The 22,461-nt window shown below is 53.6% G+C and overlaps 1 protein-coding gene and 1 long non-coding RNA gene across 5 annotated transcripts in view; one reads left to right on the forward strand and one right to left on the reverse strand.

Moving 5' to 3' along the window:
• CCDC88C (coiled-coil domain containing 88C) overlaps positions 1–22,461 on the reverse strand; it is a 130,517-nt gene that overhangs the window by 34,158 nt on the left and 73,898 nt on the right. For all 4 annotated transcript variants that reach the window (XM_040478019.1, XM_040478017.1, XM_040478018.1 and 1 more), the window contains exons 11-16: positions 13,770–13,916; positions 12,953–13,097; positions 9,655–9,839; positions 4,984–5,121; positions 2,878–3,948; positions 805–932 (exon numbers count right to left, since the gene is read on the reverse strand). In XM_040478019.1, coding sequence (XP_040333953.1) covers positions 805–932; positions 2,878–3,948; positions 4,984–5,121; positions 9,655–9,839; positions 12,953–13,097; positions 13,770–13,916 — 1,814 coding nt within the window. The remainder of the gene's footprint in view (positions 1–804; positions 933–2,877; positions 3,949–4,983; positions 5,122–9,654; positions 9,840–12,952; positions 13,098–13,769; positions 13,917–22,461) is intronic.
• LOC121032198 (uncharacterized) lies at positions 18,396–20,734 on the forward strand. Its single transcript, XR_005791144.1, has 2 exons — positions 18,396–20,186; positions 20,436–20,734. It is a non-coding gene; the product is annotated as an uncharacterized LOC121032198 (long non-coding RNA).

The raw sequence follows: 22,461 nt of genomic DNA on the forward strand, positions 1-22,461 counted from the left end.
AGAAAAAGAAAAAGAAAGAGAAAAAGAAAAAGAAAAAGATTAGGCCATTTGCCCAAGACTACAATGCTAGCTAGGTAACTGGTAGCCTTTTCACCACACTGACAGCGTGTCACACATTATCTGTCCTGTGGATCTTGTCAGTTACAAGTCCAGGAAAAATCCATGATACTGGATTTCTTTGAACAATGAGACGGTTACTGAAAGAACCGCAGGCAAAGACTACAACGGTTAAATGTTTGAAAATTAAAGGGCTGGGACCAGGAAAAGAGGAATGAATAGATGGAACAAAGGATTTTCAGGGCAGAGAAACCATTCTGTAGGACACTTGGCAGATACAGGTTATTACACAAGGGTTGAAACCCATGGAATGTGCACCATCCAGAGTGGCCTCCAATGTAAACTGTGGACTTCGGGTGATGATGGGTCAGTGGAGGCACATCAAGTGTAACACATGCACCACCCTGGTGGGGATATGGATTACAGAGAGGCTATGCTGGGCGGGGGTTGAGGCGGGGCGGCACAGGGCATTCAGGAAATCTCTGTCCCTTCCCCTTAACTTGGCTTTGAGCTTAAAGCTGCTCTAAAAAGTGTATTTAAAAAAAATTGAGAAGCCTTTCCACTGGACAAGAGTCTCCTTTCACCCCTCCCTGCAAACCTCCAGGGAGAGGATCTGTAAAGGACACAAGCCCCTCATAAAGACCACAAGACAACAGGCCCCAAAGTAGGCAGAGTGAACAGAGCTCTGGAGCTGGGAGCGTGCAGCCCCGGGTAAGAGCCCACAGACCGCGGCAGGGAGGTCCTTACGTGTCGCCATGGCTGCTCTCGTCCTGTAGCAGCAGCTCCTTGTGGAGGCCGACCTTCTCCAGCCCCTGGCTCAGTTTGTCCAGCTCACTGGTCAGCTGCTGGCTCTTGAGCTTCTCCAGCACCAGGTCCTGCCAGGACAGGGAGAGGATGCGTGTGGGACGGGAGCCCAGCACGGAGGGCCTGGCACAGGCCCTTCTCAAGGCCGAGGAGCCGTCTTCCCGAGTCACGGCTGACTCAGGTGTCCTGAGGGCTGAGCAGACAGTTCCACGGGACAGGTGAACCCCAGGGACGTCTTCCAAAGGGAAGGGACAGACATGCTTTCTCAGCCTCCCGGCCTCCATGGTGATACGGGAAGGACGTGTGTTTGTGCAACGCCATTTATGTTGACCTTTGAGTAGGAGCTTTGAATTCTAACACGATTACCTTTTCTGTGCAGTAATGGAATTAAATGCTCCTTGCGGAGAATTTGGAACAGAAAAAAGGACAAAAGAGATAAAGATTTTACTAAAAACTCTGGTTGTGGTTTATTCTGCAAAAGCAGTTGCTCTCATTTAGGTGGTTTACTTACTGTATGTAGATCCCCCTTCTTACTCCCAACCCATCTTCGAAGCTCTCCAGGCAGGTACTGCTCTCTGCCCAGTGCCCCAGCTACTTGGCATGCAAGCTGACCCCCACCAAATCCTCAGGCCTTCGACGGCCGTGTGACAGCATGGCGCTCTCCCAACACTCCATCAGCTCACCCCAAATGTCCCAGCTACCCAGTAGTTCTGGCCAGTGAGTGGTGGGTGGACATGCTGTGGGTCACCTCCTGGCTGCAGCACAGCAGAGCCGGTGTGTGACCTTCCAGCTGCCTTTGTCCTGCCTCAGCAACTGCCCAAGCCCTGTGCTGAGAAGGCGGAGCCATAAATCAAAGCAGCCTGGACTGCTGAGTCACAGCACAGATGACAGGCTCCTGGGGAGTCACCTGGAGTCTCACGAATTGAAAAGTCAGTCCCTGGCGTGATGAGCCGCTATGACTCCGGGCTTGAGTGTTACCACGGCAGAACTTATCTTCTGCTTCCAGAGACAGGGACTAGGGGTCATATTAGTGAACTCCCTCTCCCATAGCCTTATGATCTTCCTGTACATGAACATGGAGACATCCCTGTGTTCACCAAATCTATTTCCTTTTCTCCCCTGGCACACCGCTGAAACACGTTCCCCAGCCTCGCCTGAAGCTAGGTGCAGCCGTGTGACCGCGTTCTGCACAGTGGAGTGCAATCTTTCTTACCCACTGTCTTCCTCATTTACTGCCACAGTCAGAAGAGGACTCCACTGCGGGATGGCCGAGCCACAGGACGGGAGAAACCAGGTGCCCAAGTCACTGAATTTAAGGCTGTCCATGAACAGCCACACTCAACTCCTACCTACGTGAGACTCAATTTCTGTGCCGGGCCATTCAGATGCCGAAGTCATTTACTAAAGCAGTTTATTCCCCCTCAAACACTGAAGGAACCCCCAGAGGGCCCATGCAATAAATACTGGGGAAACAGTAGGATGCCAACTTAGCAAGAAACTTTAAGATGTTCATACCCTTAGAACCCCTACTTTTGCTTCTAGGAATATAGCCTGAGAAAACAGATATATGTATGCAAGTGTCCAGTGGTATCTAAAATAATGAAAAGAATTGGAAAACCACCTAAACGTCCAAAAACTAATTGCAGTAAATCTACAGCATTAAAACCCTGTAGCCATTAGAAATCCATGGCTTCAATCTTACTTACTGTAATGAGAAAAGAAAGGCAGAGTAAATAAACAACAGAAGAGCTTAGGATGCAGGGACGCGCGATGTCAAGCATGTGTATGTACAAATGCACACGGGGAATGACGGGATAAAATCGGCCAGACTATGAGCAGTGGTCATCTCTGGGCAGGGAGATTAGAACCAGTGCTTTCCCTTTGTTCTTCGCACTGGCAGACCTTATTCTGTTCGGAATCAGGGAGGACACACACACACACAGTCTCACGTCTGCTCGGGAGGCACGTACCCCCACCCCCTCACCACGGGAGAGGGGCCTGCTGGTGCCAGCTCACCTCTCTCAGGGTGGTCAGTGTCCTCGTATGCATGGTGACTTGCTTGGTGAGGTCCCTGTTGTCCCTCTCCAGTTCCTTCAGCTTGCTGGCCGCGTCCCTGCAGCGGGCCAGCTCCTTGTCCAGGGCGCGGCTCTCCCTCTCAGCGGCAGACAGCTTCGCGGTGCTGTCGTCTAAGACCGCCTCCTTGAGCTCCACCTGCTGCCACAGCCGCTTTGCCTCCTTCTCCAGCAGCTTCTTGTCTTTCTCCAGCTGGGCCACCTCCTGCTCCAGGGCCTTCCTGTCCTTCTCAGCCCTCTCCAGCTGCTTGTGGGAGAGCCGAAGGGCCTCCAGGTCGCGCCGCAGGACCTGGTTTTCGGCCTCCAGCTCACCAAGCTCTTGCTCCAGGGCCTGGGACTTCTGGCTGCTGCTCTCCAGGGTCTGCTGCAGCCGCAGGTTCTCGGCACTCACGCCCTGGTAGCTGAGCTCCAGGCGCTCGGACTTCTTGCTCAGGGCCTTCAGCAGCTCCACGTTCTTCCTCAGCTCCTCCTTCTCCCGCTCAAGCTCCTGGTTCTCCCTCTCGATCTGAGCCATCTTGGCACTGGTGAAGCGCATGGTCTCCACCATCCTGCGCAGCTCCAGGTTCTCCTCGTCCAGCTGCTTGTTGTCCCGCTCCAGACCCTCGAGCTGCAGGGACACGTTCTGCAGGGTGTCCAGCGACTTCCTGAGCTTCCGGTTCTCCAGAGCCAGGCCCCGACTCTCACGCTCCAGGGCATCCACCTTCTCGGTGGCGGTCTTCAGGGAGGCCACCTTCTTGGCCAGCTTCTCGTTGTCCTTCTCCAGCCGGTGCAGTTCCTTCTCCAGCTCCTCCACCCGCTCCACCTTCTCCTTCACCTGTTCGAAGTCCTTGTGCAGCTGCTGCTTCTCGAATTCCACCTTGCTGAGTCTGCTGCTGGTCTCCGTCACCGTCTGGTGGAGGGCTTTGTTCTCCTTCTCGATGTCCTTCACCCGGGCCTCGCTGCTCACCTGCGACCTCTCCCGCAGCGTCCACACCGCTTGGTTGAGATGATCCTTTTCTTGCTCGAGATCCTTGATCTGCGGAGAAATATAACGCGAATGACACACAAGGTGGCTGCTGCATGGATAAATTTCAGTGACCTGGGCCCAAACTAGGAGAATAAATTGTAGGCCCCTGAAGGACCACCCAGAGCCATCCCATTGCATCCCAGGCCAAGGTCAAGGGCAGTCATTACTCAGTTCAAGCCAAACACATCCACAGCAGTCACGGTGATTCACAAATGTATACCACTTCTCTTCCTCTTATTTACAAGAATGAGAATGAAAGGGATTTCTCTGGTACTCCTCATCCCGGGCAGCAAGACCCCCACGACCTGAGCCTGCCACCTGTGGCCTCCCCGTATGCCACTCTCCCCCGCTGCGGACGCTGCACGTGATGGTCCCTCTGCCTTGAACACTCCCCCATCTTCCCCCCACTGATCTACAGCATCTCTGTCCCCTCCTCGTCCTTCAGGCTCAGGGAGAGTGTCAGCTCCATGACTTGAACATGCCTGGCACCCAGCAGGACGCTCTCCCTGGGCATTGTGACCTTTTTCCCGCCCATACTTTGGGGATGTGCAATAGCTAGGCCTGGCAGGACAGGTAGAGAGAGGCCTGGCTTCTGGCTGGCATCACTGAGCCACTGCACCAGCACTGCGTTGCCCACCCTGGACTTCTTATAGCATGAGCCAAATAAAGCTCAAAGGTTTGCCAGGGTTTTCTGCTAGGACACGACAGACGTTTACAACTGGATCTGTTCTTCGTCCTGAGGGGCCGTCCTGTGCACTGCAGGCCATCTGGTCTCCACCCACAGGCCACGCGCACCTTTTCTCTCCTCCCCCAAATCACGACAATCAAAACCAGGACTGCCGTTGTGACCTGGGAGGCAAAAGCTGACCCCTGTTCCTGCACCGTCAGCTAAAAATGGCTGGTTTGAGGGCAGCTAAGCTAGGTCAGTGGTAACACACATATCACTCATCAATTACAGGAAGTGGCTATAATCCTGGACTCTTCCCCTTGTAGGCAGAGTTCCCAAGACAGGCGAGAAAGAACATTCATCCCGGAGGCACCCACCTGCCTGGCTCTGTCGGCCTTCAGGGTCTCCATGTCACTCTGCAGCTGCTCCTTCTCTTTGATCAGCTCCTCACTCAGGGTCTCCAAATCCTGGTTGCTCTGCTTCTCTCTCTCCAGCTGGGTCTGTAACTTTTCAATCTGTAGAGCCAGAAGACCCAGCCAGTGCAAAAGTCACTTTCACAAAGTGAACGACGTTTTAAGACAAACCAAAACCCTGCCAGCCTCACAGAATACTTGCACAGGCCTCTTCTCAAGGAAAAACATCCAGGTGCTGTTCCGCAGCAATCTCAACTCTTAGCTCACACCTTGCACTTTCGGCTCAGGGAAGAGGGGAGGGTCCTGGGCACCAACCAACCAGTCAGCCTCCCTCTCACCCCACCCCTGCTCACCCTCACTGCCAAATGTTCTTAGCCACACCCAGGTCCCTCGCTTCTGTCTCAGGCCTTGTCCACGCTCTCAAGGGTCACAGCACATGCTCTAGGGGCCACCAGCCACCGCTACTGGATGCCCTGCAGGGACTTTGGACTCACCCTCCTACCCTCTCCTTCACAAAGGCCACCTAAGTTGGGGACACACCTGTTCACCCAGCTGCTCAGTCTTCTGATGCATCTCTCCTTCCACTTTCACCCTCCAATAAGTTTGTCAGCAAGTCCTGTCGTCTCTACCTGTGCCCCTCCCCCTCCACATGCCCCCTGACTACCCCAGACCTGACCATGTTCCATCTTTTTTTTAAAGTTTATTTATTTTTTAGAGTGTGTGTGTGTGCATGCATGCAAGTGGGGGAGGGGCAGAGAGCATGAGAGAGAGAGAGAGACAGATAGACAGAAACAGAGGAGGAGGATCCCAAGCAGGCTCTGCATTGTCAGCACAGAGCCCAACTTGGGGGTCGAACTCATGTACCGTGAGATCATGACCTGAGCTATAATCAAGAGTTGGATGCTCAACTGATTGAACCACCCATGCGCCCCTGGACCACACTCCCATCTTGCCTGGATGACCACCTATATCACCTCCTGGGTGCCATGCTCTTGGCTAAGACCCACCAGCGTCCATCCTTGCCAAACATGAACTACCTAGCTCAGGGCTTATCACACTTTATCATGCCCGATACCCACATTTATCATCGTGGTAGATGCAGATTCTGACTTGGCAGGCTGAAGGCAGGGCCTACAACTCAGCTCCCAGGTGATGCCCATGTCACCTTTTGCAGTCTGAGGGCTTCGTGGGGGCTGCTGTCCCTCCCTGCCAACCCCAAACTCCTTATCACTGGGGACAGGAGTTGGGGAAACGGCGCTGACTGGTGTCAGAGGGACACGGGTTCAGAGTCTGGTCCCTTCCTGCTAACAACAGGACCATGATGAGCAAATTTCGGTAAATGACATTGGGCCAGAGGCGTCCATCTTCATGAGCTATCCCATCAAGTGCTCAGCACGCATCTGGCAGGTGTCAGGTATGCCAATGTCAGCAGACCCTCCCCAAGAGCGTCTTGCCAGTGACGGGTAAGGGAACAGGCAATTATTACTGACCATCATGCAGTGGACGACTCTGGGCCAGAGCAACTAAGTGATTTGCCCAAGGCCTCACAGTGAGGACACAGCAGGGCTAGGATGCACACCAGTGGGTGACCCCAGACCTGCTCCCAGGCACTGTCAGCAGCCTGTGGTGCGTGTCCCCTGCCTTCCCAGCTCACCCGCTGACCTCACTGGTAATCCTTTACCCTGGCTGCCCCTTCTCTCCTGGAGAAAGGAATGTTCTTCCAGCCTCTGCATTTCTGATTGTTCTTGCTTCTAGTCTGAAGACACGATGTCCCCACATCCCACCCATCACTGCTGGATGCCCACTGCCATCTTTCTCCCTTTCTGGTTCTTTCTGCCATGGAATTGGAGCCCCTATTCTTACCCATCCCCGACGGACCGCAGTGGCCCTGGGGGAGCTCGCGGGGCTGAGATGTGAGCTGGCCGTAGGCCTGTCAGCCCTGAGAGGGCTTCCCATCCTTCCTCAAGTAGCTGGCTCAGGTTATGGACTCCCAGAGTATGTGGGTGCCAGGGGCCTTCCCCTCAGCTCCGGATCTGTACACACCCTCAACGGGTTGCCTTCCTGTCTCTGAAACTAAGGATTCTTTACTTCTTAGCTCAAGGCGTTCAACTTGCAAGGTATTGACACAGTTATAGTCACGAGGGCGAGGCAGTTTCTCTAAGTCCCACGAAAATTTCATTAATTAGAAGGAAGATATTAACTCTGGGGAACGATGGTTCCCACAGACATCCCGAACCTAAGCAAGCTTGCAGCCTGGGCTACGTGCAGGATGATGGGAGAGCCGGGCTAGCACGGCAGGGGGCAGGAGGGGCCTCCAGGTCACTGTGTCCTGGTTGGCCCTTAACCCTCCTTTGTAGACACCTCCCAGGGTAGCTGTGCTGTCTGGACTCGTCCCAAGGCGGTGCTCTCCCTTGTTCCAGGAGTCACTGTTGGGGATGTGTCCCCTGTGGGGCTCAGCTGGGTTGGTGGTTCACCTATTGACCAAGAAATGCCAGCTGGTGACTGAGACACACTCCATGGAGAGAAGCGCAGAGTGAGGTGACCAAGGCTGGGAAAAGGCAATTCCAGAGGAGCTGACGGGCTCCCTCCGGTGTTCTGTACCAAGCTGGATGGTGCGGAGAGAACGTAACTACCCACGCTGGGTCAGAACAGATCCAGCCAGACCCCAGGCAGGCTGAGGACAGGGAGAAGAGGTGCTCCAGTGGGCAGAAGGACTCCCTCCCCAGGGCTCCTGGCTCCGAACACAGGATGGCTCCAGTCTGGGAACAGTGGCACCTCCCTTTTACCAGGGATGCTGTGCCAAGATATGCTCCCATAGGCTGTGGCAGGGAGGGCTGCTATCCCCCCGGAGAAACGATCCAGAGAGGAAGCAGGAGGTGGGACTGAGAGACGGGGGCTCAGAAATAATGCTGGGCAGGCAGCACCCACTGCCGGTCCTGTCTGTGCAGAGGAGGGACCAGGGTGGACCCCAAGGGGAGGGAAAACCTCTGAGGCTGGCTGGGAGCTGGGCCAGCAAGATTTCAGCACAGCTTTCTACGGCAGACCCGTGAGGACCTGTGGAGTTGAAGGTTCTCATTTCTCAAAAGGTCAAAAAAAAAATTTGTTTTTTTTTTAAATCTTGGCTGAGGTCAGACTGCCATTTATAAAGACATTTCCTGTGCTAGGCCCATGTGAATCTAAACACCCAAACCGTCTAGTCGCCCTCCACACGCTGCTCTGCATTAAGACACAGAGCACAAGAGAGTGTGTTTTCCATTGTCCTATGAGAGATGACAGACTTTGGCACCTACCACGCTGCGGAGCACACAATGCTTCACAGGGACCAGAAGGGTGAGTAACCGAGCCTGGGAAGTCCCAGGAGGGGATGGGAGAGACCATTTCATAGAAGGAGGGGATGCCCCAAGCCTCCCCCAGAGAGGAAGTGCAGGCAGGGCCAGCACCAGTGGACCCCAGTCTCTTGTCTGCAGCCCAAGCTCCTCCCCCTGCCGGTGCAACCTCAGTCAATGACACTGGCCAGACAGTGGGCAGGTCGGGACAGACACCCAGATACCCAGAAGCATCGGCCCTGCATGGTGGTCAGCAGGCAAGAGCACTCTTGTCCTCTCCCTCAGCTGCAATCTGGCAGCTGGTGCGTGGATAGCCCATGACGCAGGTGCGCTGTCTGTAGTGTGGGTGACGTCTACTGAGGTCCTGTGACCAACACATGCAGGCAATCCCTGGCTCTCAACTGCCCTTTCGTGGACCCGATCCGCATCCCCTGTGCGAACAGGGGTCCTCGTAACTGGAGAACAAAGACGGTTTGGGAACCTCTGTCTGTCCTCCCAGAGGTTTGGGCTCTACAGTGCTAAATCAAAGACCCAGCAGTTGTCCTGAAAGGCAAATGCAATTTGGCCATCTCTTCTTCCTCACCCCATAAACCAAGAGAAAGAGGTGTGCTCTGACCTTGTGTTACCACCAGCAATGCCCTAAAATAGTCCATCAGTGTCCTATACACACATGCATGCAGGCATGTCTGACATCACCGATTCCTCTTCCCGTGCCCCGTCCTATGCTTTTTAACAGTGCGTTCTTTTCAATTTTTTTTTTTTTAACGTTTATTTATTTTTGGGAGAGAGAGAGACAGAGCATGAACGGGGGAGGGGCAGAGAGAGAGGGAGACACAGAATCGGAAACAGGCTCCACGCTCTGAGCCATCAGCCCAGAGCCTGACGCGGGGCTCGAACTCACGGACCATGAGATCGTGACCTGGCTGAAGTCGGACGCTTAACTGACTGTGCCACCCAGGCGCCCCAACAGTGCCTTCTTTTCATAGAGCACTTACTATTTATGTGCCCGACTCTACTTACAATAACCCATAAAATCCTTACAACCCCCATTAACCCCATTTCGCAGATGAAGACAAGGCACACAGAGGTCTAGTCACACTGGGGCCACATTTGCATTTGTGGTGCAGGGACAAGCCATGCTGCCTCTGGTCAAGGACACGCTTATCCCTCTATTATAATGAACTGTGCCTGCAGTGGATTCTGCATTTTTCCCAGCTGTGCACACTCACCAACACCTGAACGCTCTGCCTGGCTGCACATTATAGACAAGGGCTGGGGGAGGAGGTCGCCCACCCCTGGCTGGGGTTACCTTCTTGCTGAGCTGGTGGTTCTCCTTCTCCAGCTCTCCGCACTTCAGGCTGCTCTCCTCCAGCGCCAGGGATGCATCCCGCAGCCCCTGGATGGTGCTCTGGAGGCTCTGGTTCTCCTTCTCTAGCTTCAGGATGCGGCTGGAGGCACATTCGTTCAGCTCAAACACAAATGACTTCCGGGAGGCTGAAACACAAAGTCGGGTCACAGCCCAGGTTCCAGGAGAGACTCTGCTTCCGCTCTCTTCCCCACCCCAGGATCAGCTGGGTGCCTCACCCCCAGTCCATGCGGTGCGGCTATGGTCAGCACGCTAGAGACCTTCTCCGGTTGTTCCAGTCCCTCTGCCAGCTCAGCTGGGGTCTGGGGGAGCAACCAGGAGCTTAAGAAGAAAGCAGCTCATAGAGGAGGGGCCAATGTAAAAGTCACAGACTAAGTGCTGGGAACTGTTTTTACCAAGCTGCTAACTTGACTGTGCACTCAAGGACTGTACAGACCAACAGAGATGGCAAATAGGTGACATTTCTGGGCCAGTTCTGGGAGGTTCAGCAGGAGGAACATGATAATTGACTAGTTATGTCTGCCACAAGTGGTCAGGAACTGTGTGGGGATGTATGCCAGGTACTTGCCATCCTTTTGACAGAGATTTTGTAATTTCACAATTGTACTGGGAAAAAATGAGATGGTACATATAAATTGCTTTAAAATTCTACGTGAGATGAAAATGTGAGCCAAAGACAGAAAAAGGCAGATTATCTACTCTGCTTCTAAAACAGCTCAGATACAAATGAAGAAGGGGGCACAGACCCAAGAGTCAGGGGACAGGAGTTCTTGGCCCCATCCTGCCACAGCAAGTGAATAATATTAGGTAACTTAAGGGGCTTTTCTGGAAAGGAAAAAGGAATGTATGTGAAAGCCCCTGAGAGAAGGATCAGGGCTGTCCTGTCCTCTTCTGTCCCGTGAGAACCATGCTCAGCTCTGGGAGCCTTATCACACTGTATGGCTAATATGGCCTCCCCCACCTGCTTCTTACTCATCACGCTAGGGCCTGGAGGTACCAAGAGCTGAAGGCTTTCATAGCAAGCACATCAAGCTGGGGAAAAAAAAAAAAAACGTGTGTTTGGATCCCCTGCATGATCCAAAGAACTGGAAGGCATCCACATCCCTCTCTGAGGTCTCTTCACCCACCAAGGACAGCAGTACAGACCCAACAAACCAGAAGGGCCTCAAGACCACAGGCAACAACAGGCATGCAGCAGTGGAGGTGGATGGAGTGTCCGCAGTGCTGACCATCCCCGCACTAACGCACCCACGAGCACATGCGCTCTCGATGTGCAAAAACGTGTGCACAGAGGGCTGTCTCGACTGCGCTACGAATCCAACTAACCTGACCTAAAACCCCACTGACTCAGAACCTGTGATCACTGGGACAGCATTCATGGGAAATATCACATTTTTCATTGTGGTGCAACATACAGAACATAAAATTTACCATTTTTATCGTTTTCAGTACAGTTCTACGGCATTAGATACATTCTCACTGGTTAGATTCAACCGCCCCCACCATCCATCTGCAGACTTTGTCATCATCCCAAACTGAAACTCTGTACTCATGGAGGATAAATGTGAAGGTTCCACACATTAAACAAAGGAATTGGTTACAAGTCTCATTTCCCCTTCAGTGAAAGGCAGGCCCTCAGAGACAATGGGGACCCAACAGTTTATCACAAAACCACCAATGACTCTTGACTGAGTGCTTCGCTCATTAGCACCCCCAGCAATCAGTTGTGAGACAGGTCGTGTGTGTGTGTGTGTGTGTGTGTGTGTGTGTGTGTGAGAGAGAGAGAGAGAGAGAAAGAGAGAGAGAGAGAGAGAGAAAGAGAGAGAGAGAGATGGGGGGAAGGAGGGAGGGAGGAGTTTTGACACAAGAGCAAGACAGGAAGAAAGAGGAGCCCTTCCCAGAGTGCCTGTGGGCCATGTACAGTGTAACACTTCACTGCCTCCCATCACTGGGTACTCAAGGCAATCCTGCGAGGTGGCTGCATCACCCCCACTTTGCAGCTAAGGAAACTGGGCTGGCCAACTAGCTCTGACTCAAGAAGCCACCACACCATACATGCACAAGCACTTTCGGGCTCTGCTCACATGCCACCATTCAAACCAAAGCCCACGAGCTCCCCGCTAAGCACTAGGAGTTGGGAACACCAAGAATAAATCATCATCATGGACCTGAAAGGGCTCACAAACACACTCAGTCGTGTGAATCGGTGAGGCTTCTGACTCCAACAGCCGCCCTTGGGTGTCACTGAAACACTCCCTTTTGGTCTGATACTGTCCTAGGCAGCCTGCACCACCTCTCTGACTCGCCAGGGGGCAGCGGTCCTCCCCGGTGAACCTGAACTCCCAGGGCAGGAATCCATGTGAACCACCCCCACCAACCCTCAGGCCCCACCACAGCCCCTGGACACCATGGCACAGGCAGAACTAACTTCTTACACTGATTAATAATTTAATCAACGTATTTTAGGTTTGGAGCTTGAAGAGAAGAAATACTGCTTTCAGTAACCCCTCCATTATGTTTAGGGATGTTTATCAGAAATGAAAAAGTCCCCCCAAACGCACCCAATACCCTACCCACACTCTGTACAGTTCTAAGTAAACATTAACTCACACTATCAGGTGCACGTGTACTATTTTTGAACAAAGGAACTGGCTTATTGTTTGCAGAGCGCTGGAGCTTCCTGCTGCCCCACCCGCCATTCCCCAGCCAACACCTCGCCTGGGGTGCTGGGCACAGGGGGGAGAGGAAGAGTCCTGGGTCCTGTGAGGGGCAGCCACTTAGCAATCCCCACCCAGAGAGACAGAAAACAGACTGCATCCATCTTGTCCAATTATGCAAATGAACAGAGGAAATAATGCCCGGGGTACGTGTCTAGTGGAGATTAATGACCACTGGGGGTGTCACCTGCCATCCAGAGCTTTCAATCATCCATAGAGAGGCCTAACATGTCCTCTGGGGGTCAGCGTGCTGTAATCTGGAAGCTCCTAGGACTGTCCATATGGGAAACGAGAAAGCTGGCAACGCTTAATTTGCATTTCATGTCCCGACACCAAAGCTGCCGCACCCCTCATGTTTTCCTTGGGGAGAGCTGTGATGAAACCATTCCAAATGGCTCTTGATGGAAACCCTATTTACTTGGGGTGAATGGCTAGACTGACACGGAAGATTCTGAGCCAAGGGGTCGGCTCCCTGGATGAGAAAGCTGCTGCAGGCCGGCTGTAAGACCCCAGGCGGTACCCACCATCGGACAGGTCTGCGTTTTTCGACAGCTGCTCCAGCTCCCAGCCGAGGTGCACCGACTCATTCATGCTCTGCTTCTGGGCTATCTCGAGGACCATGTTCTCTTCCAGCAGCTCCTCAATTCGTTTCTTATCTGTGTCCCGGTCCTGGTGCAGGAAGAGCGAAGGAGTGAGGCTGTGGCCAGGGGCTCCCGCTGGACAGGCTCCAACCCCTCCAAGCCCAGGCACCTGCCCTCGTTGCCCGGGGGCCCCCCCCCCCCAGGATGAAGGGATGCCATGCACCTGGCTCACTTCCCAAAAAATACAGCTGCAAGGAAACCTCTCCAACACAGGACCAGCTGAGTTACGGCCATTAAGAGATACCCTGCCCCAGTGATCTAGGTAATGAACAGAGACCTGAGGTCTCTAACTGAATGCTGTCTTGACAAAGTGACACACTATGCAGGGCTTTAAAGCAAGTAATGTGACGACAGGTGGTTCTGGGGTCCTCGAGCAGGCCTCACACACCTTGAAGAGGCTGTACAGAGACTCACAAAATCACAGCTCAACCCGCACCATGAAGGCCAGCAAGGACCTTCTTGCCACAGACATGCACGTACACCCACACCTACGGAAGAGCACAAGCAGTCGAGTCCCGTGTCATGGGCGTCGAGTGCTGCCCACTCAGTTGCGCTGAGCTTAGCAAGCTGCCCACCATGGTTCATGAGCCACCGTGGCGGCGGCAGCAAGAGCCCAGGGGTGAAAGCCCCAAGGAGGGCACGGCATAAACTGGACACCGCCCCAATCTGTTTCGGATGTAGTGGCGGGAGCTGGCAATACCAGTTCCAGGTCGTGAAGCTTGGATTTCAGCTGCAGGTTCTCTTTCTCCAGCTCGTGAACTTTATCGCCCCGGGCCCGGGCTGCAGTCAGCTGCTCCTCCAGCATGGCCTTGGTCTCGATTAAAATGATGTTGTCCTCTCTCAGCTCCTGCTCAGCAAAAACATACACAAGAACCGTCAGATGAAGGCATCTGGCTCACAACCAGGGTTCTGGACCGAAAACACACAACATAGGGGTGAGGACGCTGTGCAGGGGTGGGAGGTACGTCTCCACCTTTCAGCACCCCCACCTTTCTCACTGGGCCAGGCCAAATGGGCATGCCCTACTGAAAGAAAAGCCCCCGGATCAAGAAAATGGTTGAATCTGGTGTCTTCCTCAGTAGACACTTCCTCGATGTCTATGCTGCCCATGGTATGAAGACGTTTGCCATTTAAAACCTCATCTGGTTGGACAAGTGGACTCTGCTGACAGACATGGGGCCTTGCTGAGTCCCATTTCTTTCTTTTTGTTTTAAAGTTGTTATTTTTGAGAGAGCGAACGAGCACGGGCGCAAGTGGGATAGGGAGAGGGAGGGAGGGAGGGAGAGGGAGAGGGGGAGAGGGAGAGAGAGGGAGAGAGAGAGACAATCCCAAGCAGGCTCTGTGATGTCAGCACAGACCCCGTTGTGGGGCTCAGAGAATTCATGAACCGTGAAATCATGACCTGAGCTGAAATCAGGAATCGGATGCTTAACTGACTGAGCCCCCCAGGTGCCCCGAGCCCCGTTTCCTTAACAAGAAAGAGGTGGGGCTGACAAGTCTGTCCCGGATTCGAGGGCTGAGTCTAGTCCTGTAGACTCAACATTCACTTTGTAGTCAGGGTCCTGGGAAGAGGTAGCTGTTGAGATCAGCTTTTGTTCCATACCCAGCTCCTATCTGAACTTGTCACATACGTACTCTTGGAAGAACAACAGTTCTCAGCAGTTTTCTGGAAATGGGGAGTCTCCGAGACAGGTCACAAACAAATGGGAACCCCCAAAATAAGTGCTACCGGCCCCCTGTGTATTAGGCACATGCTGGGTGTGGAACATGATGGCCATTCCCTCGAAGACCCCCTTTGTGGGCGAGGGGCAGTGGGACTCTTGCTCCTGCACCAGACAGCCCAGCACACACGACGGAATTCGGCTCATTTGCTCCACTTCTCCTCCCTCTTTGTTACGGGGCTTCTTGGTTTCTCTTCCCTCAGAGCCCTTCCGGCACCACTCAGGATTCTGGAGGGGCAGTTTCCCAAAACACCTTCACGGTGCATGCAAACACACACATGTGGGAATGTGTCTGCAGAGTTTTCAAAGGCCTGCCCCCCTAACAACCGGGAAGCTCTTGCTTATCCACTACATGTGTGTCTTCCCTGCACTGAAGATTCTTGGTCGAGGGGGAAACCACGTGCCTTCCGGTCAGTGGTCACGGTTCTGATCAAAGTGTGGCAGCTGTGAAGGGTTTAAGACTCAGATTACCTAGACGTCCTCTCTGTCGGAGACCCTGTCTACTGTGCAGCTGGCCCTGCCCTGGGCACACCCTCTACCTCACTCGTCCCAACAGCCCCGAGAGGGAGGCAGGGACAGACCCTTTTTACGGATGAAGAGGCTTAAAGTAAGCCATGAGCCCCAAGTCACAAAGCCACTGAGAGGCGAAGCTGGGACTTGAGCTCTGGCTAGAGAGGTCCAGACATGTGTTCTCTTCACCGCCCTCAGCTGACAACTCATCCTCAAGGGGCTCACGTGGGAAAGAGGCCCAGACCAGCCATAATGATGTGAGCCAGAGCACATGGGGGTGTCAAGCAGAAAGGAAGGCTGGCCCTTCCTCTTTGGCCACTGCCCCCACTGTTCACACCCTGAGTTCCAGCAGCTGCACCCACCAGCACTTTCCACCATCACCTCACTACTGGGCTCTCCGTGCCCACAGCACAGACTGCCCCTTCATCCTCACAACCAGCTCCTGATCAGCCTTCAAAACCCAGCCTGAGTTGCCCCCTCTGAGAAATGCCTGCAAATTCACTCTGTCCTGCTTGCTGAACCAGGTACTTGGGCTCCCAGAGTGCCCTGGACACGCTGTGAGGCAATGTGGCCTGCCCTCCTACCCCAGACCTTAAACTCCTCAGGGTAGGGCTGTTCCATTTCTGCCCTTGTGAGCCTCATAGCTTTGTTCAATAACACTGTTGGCTGAAACGGGTGGGCAGCAGGGGTGGGGTGGGATGGGCGGGGGGAGTCAGGGCATGTGAGGTGGGCCCTCAAGGACTCAGCGACTTCCAACAGGCAGGGACGGATAAGAGTATCCAGGAGTGAAACACAGTATGGAACAGGGTGATTTCTAACTACTATTCAACTATATCTCAATCCTCTGGCCTTATCAACCTCCACCACATATTAGGCAACAGAAGTACATCAGCTTGTCTTGGACACCCCACGACCTCAGAAGGGAGGGACTAGAACTGCGTGGAATTGTGCCCCAGCTCCTATGGCAAGCTGCGGGCTCAGCCCAGATGACTGAGAATCTGTATTCCTCCCCTCTGGGCAGCTGCCTGAAGCCAGCCTGCCCCCCGCAGATCTGACCTCAACTGAACCAGGAGGCTATTTAAAAGCCTGACCCAGCCCTGCGAACAGCTGAGGGGCCACATTTAGGGAGTCATGGGCCAGGTCTGATGGCTGGTCCCCAAGGGGCTAAAGAGCTGTCCCAGCTAATCTGTCGTGCTGACCGGGAGCGTTGACCGGGAATGTGGGCTGACAGGCTCCGATTCCCAGGCCTGCCAATGCACTATTAGCCATGGGATGTGAAGCAAGTGAATGTCCCTCAACTGTGGATCCTTCCTTTCTGCGACGGGCACACAAGTAGGGCCGATACGGGATCAGACGCAGTAATGCTTGTCAAATACTCCGTGCACAGTGCCTGAGGCCCAGTGAGATAGGGGCATTCCCTCATGCCCCTGTGGTCAGCCCAGCACTCCCCAGGCATCCAGCCACCAAGCAACAGGCCAACACTCGTTTCCAGGGGGCCTCCTTGACCCCCAACAACCAAATGCCAGAGGTGCGGGGCGGGGGGGGGGGGGGGGGGAGGTGGAATCAAACCAACCACCGGTTCCTCCCCGCTGCACTCAGATCGCAGCACCCAATGCATCTCTCCGGAACCCAGAGCAACGGAAAGTCAGTCCGGAGGTGTCCTCATGACGGGGACGGGGGCACTCCACACCGGGCAGGTGGACCTCCTGCTCACTCAGCCAAGATCGCCCCCTCACTAAACTCCACCTGTTCGCCCCATCCCACTGCCATCAGCTTGGCTCCCTAGAACACCTGCCCTTTCTTCACCTGCCTCCAGGAGTGTGGTGATCGGTACAAACATCAGGTTTGTCTGCCCTGTTTTTACCTATGTACCGAATTTTATCAGCACTCCTTAGAAGCCGTTAAGAAACATGGAGAAACACAAAGTCCCAAGTGTAAACAGACAATGAATGTCCCAGGTTCTTACTCAGTTCCCCGAATTTTAACGTTCCCCACTCACGACACGACATCCAAATTCCCACATGGACCACTGGAGGCGGGGCCTCCGTCTGCCCTTTCACGGTGTTGTCTGAGGCAGGGGCCACCATCACGCCCTCCTGAGCACCTGTTTCCCACCTCCACCCCCCCCACACCGCTGCGTCTCTCTGTGAGTTCCCCCGCCTTTATCTCCTTCCCCGTCAAGGCAAAGGCCCTGCAGGCAGGCAGACACATTTCAATGCAACCTCGGTACTGACGGCAAAATGCAGACACTGTAAATCAACCCTCAGTTTTCTCCCATGAAAACATGTTTAGCAGTGGCTGCTGAACCCTGTGGGCCACCATGAGGCTTACACGTGGTGATGTAGTTGGAGCTTAACCATTCCTAGCATGTGGAAAAAGCTTCATAAATACAGTTATAACTGCTCTTTAACACCTTACTGTGCACCTACTCTGGGCCAGGCAGTTAAGTATTTTCAGCTTTTCAGGTCATAAATTTTTCACAACCATCCAACCCTGCAGGTGAACCAAACGCAGCCACAGAAAAATGTACGAACGGACGGATGCCGTTGTGCTCCAGTAAAACTTTATACTTACAAGGTGGATGGGGGCGCCAGGTCTAACCCCTAGATGGGCTGTAGTTTGGCCATCGCCAAGCTACATAACATGCTCGAAGTCAGTCAGGCACGGACCTGGGCTTCAAGGAACTCCCAGTGTGGGCAGGAAACAGAAAAACACACATCACAGCACCATGTGAGGAGCACTGCCCGGGGTCACATGAAGCACTGCCTGGGGCCTGCAGGAGGTGAAGTGCGAAGCAGAAGGCTGGGGGACGCAGAGGGATGTGGACAAGGACAGACAGAGGCAGAATGGCCAGTTTGGATACCCGTGGAAGACATCCTGTGTGTAGGCTGTGGGGTCACATGAGCAACGACAGACAAGGCCGGTAGGGCAGAGACCCTCACTCCCCCTTCCACCTGCCCTGGACAGCGGCAGGGATGTGCCAGCAGGTGGGAAAATGGGCTCTGGAGGATGGGGAGCATCTGGGGCTGGGTGGACTGATCATGAACCCAGCTCCTAATTGCCTTGCCAACAGCCCCCCCCCCCCCCGTACGATCAGCTCCCAGGGCTTGCTAGGATCAGCTCGCCGGAAACCAGCTCCTATAGTGCACAATGCCCTTTTACAGAACACCCGGCAAGGGGGGTGGCAGCTAGGACTGTGCCCTGCTAGGTCTCTGCCTCTCAGACTGTTTACTTTGGGGCCAGCACTGCCTAGGAAGCCATAAATCCCACATAGGAGCAAGGACAAGGCCTGTCTTACCTCCACCCCACACAGATGCACATGGCACTGAAGCACCTGTCCTCTGCTGTTGGAAATTTCAGCCAAAACCAAATCACAGGACAAGAGGAACGTCCGGGTAGCCTCTCTGCCTCTGTCCTCCTCCCACAAGGCTCACTGACAGCAGCGAGGAGGGACAAGTGCTTGCAAAGAAGCCAAGGACCACCCGGTGCACCGACCCCATGCTTCCCGCCGTTCCCAGGGATGGCCACACCACTCTCGTCCTGTAGTGTGAACCCTCACGTAAACTACACCGGGAGGCAGGGAAAAGCTGCCAGAAGCTTCACGGTAAAACATGGAAATTTGTGGTCCATATTTTTCTAACCAAAATTAACTTTGCCCTTGTCCTGAACCCCAAGGCCTTTTATCTTTTCCTCCCATGAGGCACGAGCACACGCTGCCTCCCATGATAGGCGTTAATGTGTCTCTCAGCGGGGAGACTCGACAGGCTCTCGGGGAGGGCACCTGGGCCGCCTGCCACTCTCCTGCCACTCTCCGTGTCTGGAAGAGCGTCCCCCACAGGGTAGGTGTCCACAATGTGAGCTGGCACGAACGTGTCAATCCTGTTCCTCTCTCTGCCCTCCTGACCATCACACCTACCACTACCCCATTCTCCAAGAGAAAAAAGCTCTAGGTTCTTCCTGTCCTTTCCTCCAGATCAAGTCTTTTTATTGCTGAGTGATGGGGTTTTCCCTGACTTGTGGGGTGATTACCAAGTGCCTTGTGTGTGCCAGGCCCTGGCCACGCCGTCATATTAAGACCTAGTCCCTGCGCTCAGGGGCTCGAGTTCCATACAAGCAGCCTCAGGCCAAGGTCCACCCACAGACTAGCCGTCAGCCTTGCCAACCCCACCTCTTGCAGAGAAAAGCCAGCAGTCGGAGGAAAGTACCCTGTTCATATGACTGTGGTCCTCACGCTTGGCAATGCTGAAAAGCCATCTGGGAGAGAGCATTCAGAACACACATTTCTGGGGCCCAGGAATCTGCATTTTGAACAGGCATGCTGGACTCAGATACAGGTGGATACAGACCACCTCTTGAGAAATGGCGATCTAACACATGGGGCTGTTCAGTATTTTAAACTATTATTAAGCTGATGTTAATCACGTATGAGCTTATTCAAAAGGGTTAACATCTACTGCTATCTTTTTACCTTCCACCGCCCCCCTATATTTTATTATGGAAATTTTGAAGCCTACTAGAACGTGGAAATAAATATTCTGAACACCATACACATATCACCAGGATTCTGTAATTAGTGTTTTGCTATATTTGCTTTGTCACGTATCCCCCCATCTCTCTGTTGTTAAGTTTTTGGATGTGTAAACATCGTAATCGGGTCTTTCCCAATCTAAGGTTTTATCACATGCAGGTCAGTCTCCATTCACAGACACATCTCTGCATGGTACTGCGTACTTCTAATTACTTAGAAATTATTCAAGAATCTTGGGGTGAATCCCTTGGAGGTGTGCATCACTACACCCTGGAAAATCTGGTTTTACGTACAAAGCTGGGCATCACTGTTTTCTGAAACACAAACATGGGCCCAAAAACCACACCCGTGCATCAAGGTAGTGCTTCTCCTTTTTTTTTTTTTTTTAAATTTTTTTTTTCAACGTTTATTTATTTTTGGGACAGAGAGAGACAGAGCATGAACGGGGGAGGGGCAGAGAGAGAGGGAGACACAGAATCGGAAACAGGCTCCAGGCTCTGAGCCATCAGCCCAGAGCCTGACGCGGGGCTCGAACTCACGGACCGCGAGATCGTGACCTGGCTGAAGTCGGACGCTTAACCGACTGCGCCACCCAGGCGCCCCCAAGGTAGTGCTTCTCCTTGACACGAAGCACCAGAAGGACTGAGCGGCCCAGGCCCGGGACCCTAAGTCTGGGGACAGGCAGCCCACCTCAATCCCTGCAGGCCCCAAGTACTACTGGCTTGCATCCCAAAGCAACCTGTCCTGAGGTCTCTAAGCAGCATTCTAGGTTAACTTCCAACATACCCCAGTGTGCCCTGGGAGGCAGCAGGCCAGGGGAAGCCTGCACAGGGGTCGGAGAAGGCAGGGGCTCTACTGCGGCCCAGCAGCAACAAGCTCTATAAACGCTGATCAAAGAAAACCCCAGATACGGGGCACCTGGGAGGCTCATCCGGTTGAGTGTCCAGCTGCGGCTCAGGTCATGATCTCGAGGTTAGGGAGTTCGAGGGCCAAATCGGGCTCACTGCTATCAGTACAGAACCTGCTTCAGATCCTATGTCCCCCTCACTATGCCCCTTCCCTGCTTGCACGCTCCCAAAATTAAATAAATACTAAAAAAAAAAGAAAAAAAGAAAGAAAAAAGAAAAAAACAAGAAAAAAACTCCGGATACAATTGTTTCAGCAAATGCTCATCCACCACCACCCATGGGCCAGACACTGGTCCAGATGCTGAGCACATACCCATGAACAAAGCAGAGTCCCCGTTCTGGGGCCCATGCCACTGGGAGTCACAGAAGCTGCAGCAGAATGGACCCTGGGCAGCCCATCCAACCTCCCCAAGCTTAGCTCGTCCTCAGGGCTGCTTTGAGAAATGAATGAGAACACACAGATGTTGCTCAAGTAACGCTCAGCAGCTTGCAGCCTTGTGGCCAGGAGAGGGAGGAAGCTCACCAGGCTGGAGATGGGCCCATCCTGGCTGATAAGAGGGTGTATGGGTCCCAGGTGGGCCCATCTGGCTGGCAGACTTCCACAGCCCATGGCATTCTGTTGCCCCTTCTGGTCCGTTCCCCACCTGGCAACCCAAAATGTGCTTTCTGAAATCCAAACCATGCCATGCCCCTCACTAAAACGCTTCCTGAAGATGCCATGCACCTTCCATGGCTGGAGTCTTTGGCCCCCTCCAGACAGCGAGAAAGGCTGATGTGACTACTTGAGATCTAAGGATGAGTGCCCAAGTGCTCCTGTCCACTGAACCCTGTCATCAGGGGCATCCCAGCACAGCAAGACTCATCCTCTCAATAGTGGCCTGGACTCCATGGACCACGCCCAATTCATCAGCCAGCCTGGGCGGCAAAGGGTCTGCAAACCCATGCGTATCCCTGCCTGCCCCAAAGTAAACACCTCAAGCAGACACACACCATTTCTCTTGTGGTGAATAAAAACTAAAGTAAAATTCAAGGCATTACCAAGCTCCCAGTAACTTTTCACTATGCAATTAATCAATATGAAAAATGTTGCTGTTACTACACAGAGGCATGAAATTTGAAAATTTGAGAAGTCTGAGAAAAGGGGGGTCCTGGGAGAAACCCTAAAAGTCGGGAAGCTCTGTGAATGCAGGGCATGCATCATCTGGGGTTTAGATCCCTAGCTGCTGGTGCAGGCCTTGGTACCACACAGGCGCTAAGTCACCGTGTCTGGATGACCGTGTGAGGCTGCCTGGACAGGGCCAGGGGTGCACACAGAGACAGAGACTGGATCCCGATGCCCACCTGCTCCATGGGACAGAACTGGGGTGAGATGTGGGAGCCACACTCTGCCTGTGATCCCATCTGGGGGCTGCGGAAGGCCTGCACTGTTTAGAAGGGGCTGCTGGGGCAGCACTCTGGGGAAATGTGCGGGACTCCCCCTGATTCTCTCAACTGTGGCATTTCTAGTAAGCGATAAAAGGCCCCGGTATATGCCCGTGTCCCAGAACCTGTCTGTGCTGGGGATTTATGCCTTTCAAATTCAGCGGGGCCAGTGGACCATTTCCAGGACAAAGCCAGAGGTGGTCTCCCATCCCCCACCTCTTGCACCCCAAAGCCACAGTACCAAAGGTGCCTTCTCTGCAGGAGGTAGGGCGTCACATTCCTCGGGGAACAGACACTTCTTGG

The sequence above is a fragment of the Herpailurus yagouaroundi genome, unplaced genomic scaffold, assembly GCF_014898765.1.
Source record: "Herpailurus yagouaroundi ecotype Mexico unplaced genomic scaffold, PumYag 141, whole genome shotgun sequence".
NCBI lineage: Eukaryota > Metazoa > Chordata > Mammalia > Carnivora > Felidae > Herpailurus > Herpailurus yagouaroundi.